This window comes from Hordeum vulgare, chromosome 3H (genome assembly GCF_904849725.1).
Source record: "Hordeum vulgare subsp. vulgare chromosome 3H, MorexV3_pseudomolecules_assembly, whole genome shotgun sequence".
Lineage (NCBI taxonomy): Eukaryota > Viridiplantae > Streptophyta > Magnoliopsida > Poales > Poaceae > Hordeum > Hordeum vulgare.
Genome location: NC_058520.1, coordinates 600,639,378 through 600,642,131, shown reverse-complemented (window position 1 = coordinate 600,642,131; position 2,754 = coordinate 600,639,378). Strand labels below are relative to the sequence as shown.

The window sequence follows — 2,754 nt, the reverse complement described above, 5'->3', positions numbered from 1 at the left end:
CAGTGTTGTTTTTTACTGATGATCGTCGACCGTGCAAATTGGGCAGCTGGCGTTGACGACGGGCGGCGGCAGCGGCGCTGCTACATCCATGGAGCGTCAATGGCAGGAGTTGCAATCAGGTTGAGGCGGAGCTGCAGGAAGGAGTTGTGAGGCGTCGTGTGCGAGCGGCAGAAAAGATGTGGGTCGTCGGATGCGAGTGGCGAGCGGCCGGTGGCCGGCGACCGTGAAACTCATGGAGCTGCGCACCGAGGCGAAAGCACGTAGGGCAAAAGGACAGAGAGGCGGAAGCGCGCAGGTCAAAGATTAAAGAACACTCGGGAAGGAGGGAATGCCAGATCAAACGGCTATTTTAAGGCCAGATCGAACGATTGGAGCTGGACTCCCAATGCTTCTCTTGCTTCAACGCTTCCAACCAAACCGTTGACAATATACCATTGCTCCATTTAACAACTGTGGCATGATGCCGACATGGAATGAATTTAACAACTGGGGGTCGGCCAGAGTACCAAAGTACAACATTTTTTCTCCTCCAAAGCACACACGCGACTTCCCCTCTTTGCCAAGTCACACCGCACGCACACACGCGCGGCGCAACCAACACTAGAACTTTTCGCCTTTTCGAACGAAGCAGCGGATTTCTCCGCCTCTTCCTCCCGCGCGTTTTTCATTGTTTCTCGAATTAATCGACACACGGACGCCACGCAGAAAGCTTCGAATCAATTCCGTGCAGAATATTGACCTGCCGTAATTGACCACCCAGTCCGGAAGAATAACACACGGTCCAACCCGCGACGCGGCATGTCCACGACGACCACGGCATCTCTCCTCTATCCCGTGAAGCTTCCAAGGACCGCGTCGCGCCCAGAGTATATATACATACGCGCACCTTCAAGATCATGCATACCAGCAACGCAAAGCTTTATAGCAAGCAGAGGATCTAGGAAGCAGAGGCAGGATCAAGATCAACTAAAAAAGTCTTATTAAGAGCCTCTCTAGCATCGATCACCCGGCGAGAATGGTTGCGTCCAAGTCCGGCGAGCTGAGCACGCTGTTCGCGTCCCTGGACCAAGACGCGGACGGCAGGATCTCCGCGACGGAGCTGCGGTTGTGCATGCGGGCGACGCTGGGAGAGGACGTGCCGGCGGAGGAGGCCGAGGCGCTGGTGGCGTCGGCAGACGCCGACGGAGACGGGCTGCTAAGCGAGTCCGAGTTCCTCGAGCTGGCGCAGCAGGCAGCCTGGGCGGGCGACGCGGGGGAGGAGGACGACGAGCGGAGGATCCAGGCGCTGAAAAAGGCGTTCGGGATGTACGAGATGGAGGGGCAGGGGTGCATCACGCCGGCCAGCCTGGGGCGGATGCTCGGCAGGCTCGGCGCCGAGCGGGGCGCCGGCGAGTGCCGTGCCATGATCTGCCGGTTCGACCTCGACGGCGACGGCGTGCTCAGCTTCGACGAGTTCAAGATCATGATGAGCTAGAACTAGCTTAGCCTGACCCCGGACCCAAGCATATACCAGTTCCGTCTTGCATATAGCTCCTGCGCTCGTTTGTTCATTCATTCATTCCATTTTTACATGGTACTGGTACAAAGTTTGTCATGATGATGCACAACAACAATTGATCTATGTGAATATCTTTCGGTCTAGATGGATTGTCCGTGCTCTGTAAATTTGATTGTGGGTTTCTCGAGGAATTCAAATGCCCGAAATTCTCGAGTTTACATTGTAAGTAGAGGCCTCTACTTAGGCGTGCATGACCTGTTTTTTTGATTAAATCTGGGAGTAGCCAAATACCCGCTCGGGTTATATGGTTTAGACTTCAAAGTCATAGCACCAAATATACCAAAAAACATAAAATAGTCCCGGCTGAATTATTTAGGGACCAACTATATGCAAGTTACCTGAAAATATACGGGGAATTCAATTTCTGGTCCATTAGATTAGAGTAAATTATCAAAAACTACCACATTTCGCGCAAATGTGTCCAGGGGTTACCACTTTACACATATCAACAAGAAACTACCAAAAAATTTCTCATTTGTGGCCAAAAAACTACCATTTTTTTAACTGCCCGCTCTTTTAACCGTTTTTCTGGAAAGTCTGGTCCACATGTCAGGTGCCAGCATGGCCCCGCGCATTTCATCGAACGCCTTCAGTGCGAGGATGGTGTGGTTGGGCGTGAGCTGGAGCTCCGGCTCGAGCGGCTGGCGCGTGACGGGGCAGGTGCGCTGGCTGGTGCTGGCGCACGACGCGGTGGGCGCGTTCCTGACGCACGCCGGGTGGAGCTCGCTAATGGAGAGCTTCCAGTTCGGGCACCCGTTGGTGATGCTCCCGCTGTTCGCTGACCAGGGCCTCACGGCCGCCCATGGCGAAGACGAGCGTGGGGACCTGGGAGGTGACGGCGCAGCGGGGCGCGTCGGCGGGTGTGGGCAGCTCGCGCACGGTGATCTCCTTGATGCCCGACATGTGCTTGCGGGAGTAGGGCAGCACGGGCCACTCCTGCGGGTTGGGGTTGCTGCCGCCGGACTCGATGGTGGGCGGCACGAGCACCGTGTGGGCGGAGCCGTGGATGCGCACGACGCAGCTGCCGTCGGCGAGGTCGCAGACATCGGACGCCCACAGCCCCTGGATGTGCGCTGAAGGTGTTCGATGAAATGCGCGGGGCCATGCTCGCACTTGACATGTGGGCCAACCTTGCCAGAAAAACGGTTAAAAGAGCTAAGAGGGTGTTTGTTTTCAGGGACTTATTGGTTTTGGGA

At 55.8% G+C, this 2,754-nt stretch overlaps 1 protein-coding gene across 1 annotated transcript; it reads left to right on the top strand.

Annotated features, from left to right (window-relative positions):
• Positions 1-912: 912 nt before the first annotated feature.
• LOC123440989 (probable calcium-binding protein CML31) lies at positions 913-1,641 on the top strand. Its single transcript, XM_045117524.1, has one exon. It carries the CDS (start codon positions 1,016-1,018, stop codon positions 1,472-1,474), a length of 459 nt encoding a protein of 152 aa, XP_044973459.1. The 5' UTR covers positions 913-1,015; the 3' UTR covers positions 1,475-1,641.
• The last annotated feature ends 1,113 nt before the right edge of the window (positions 1,642-2,754 follow it).

Bases quoted from the DNA above. Each gene is read 5' to 3' on its own strand.
- LOC123440989 (XM_045117524.1), top strand. From the start codon at position 1,016: ATGGTTGCGTCCAAGTCCGGCGAGCTGAGCACGCTGTTCGCGTCCCTG.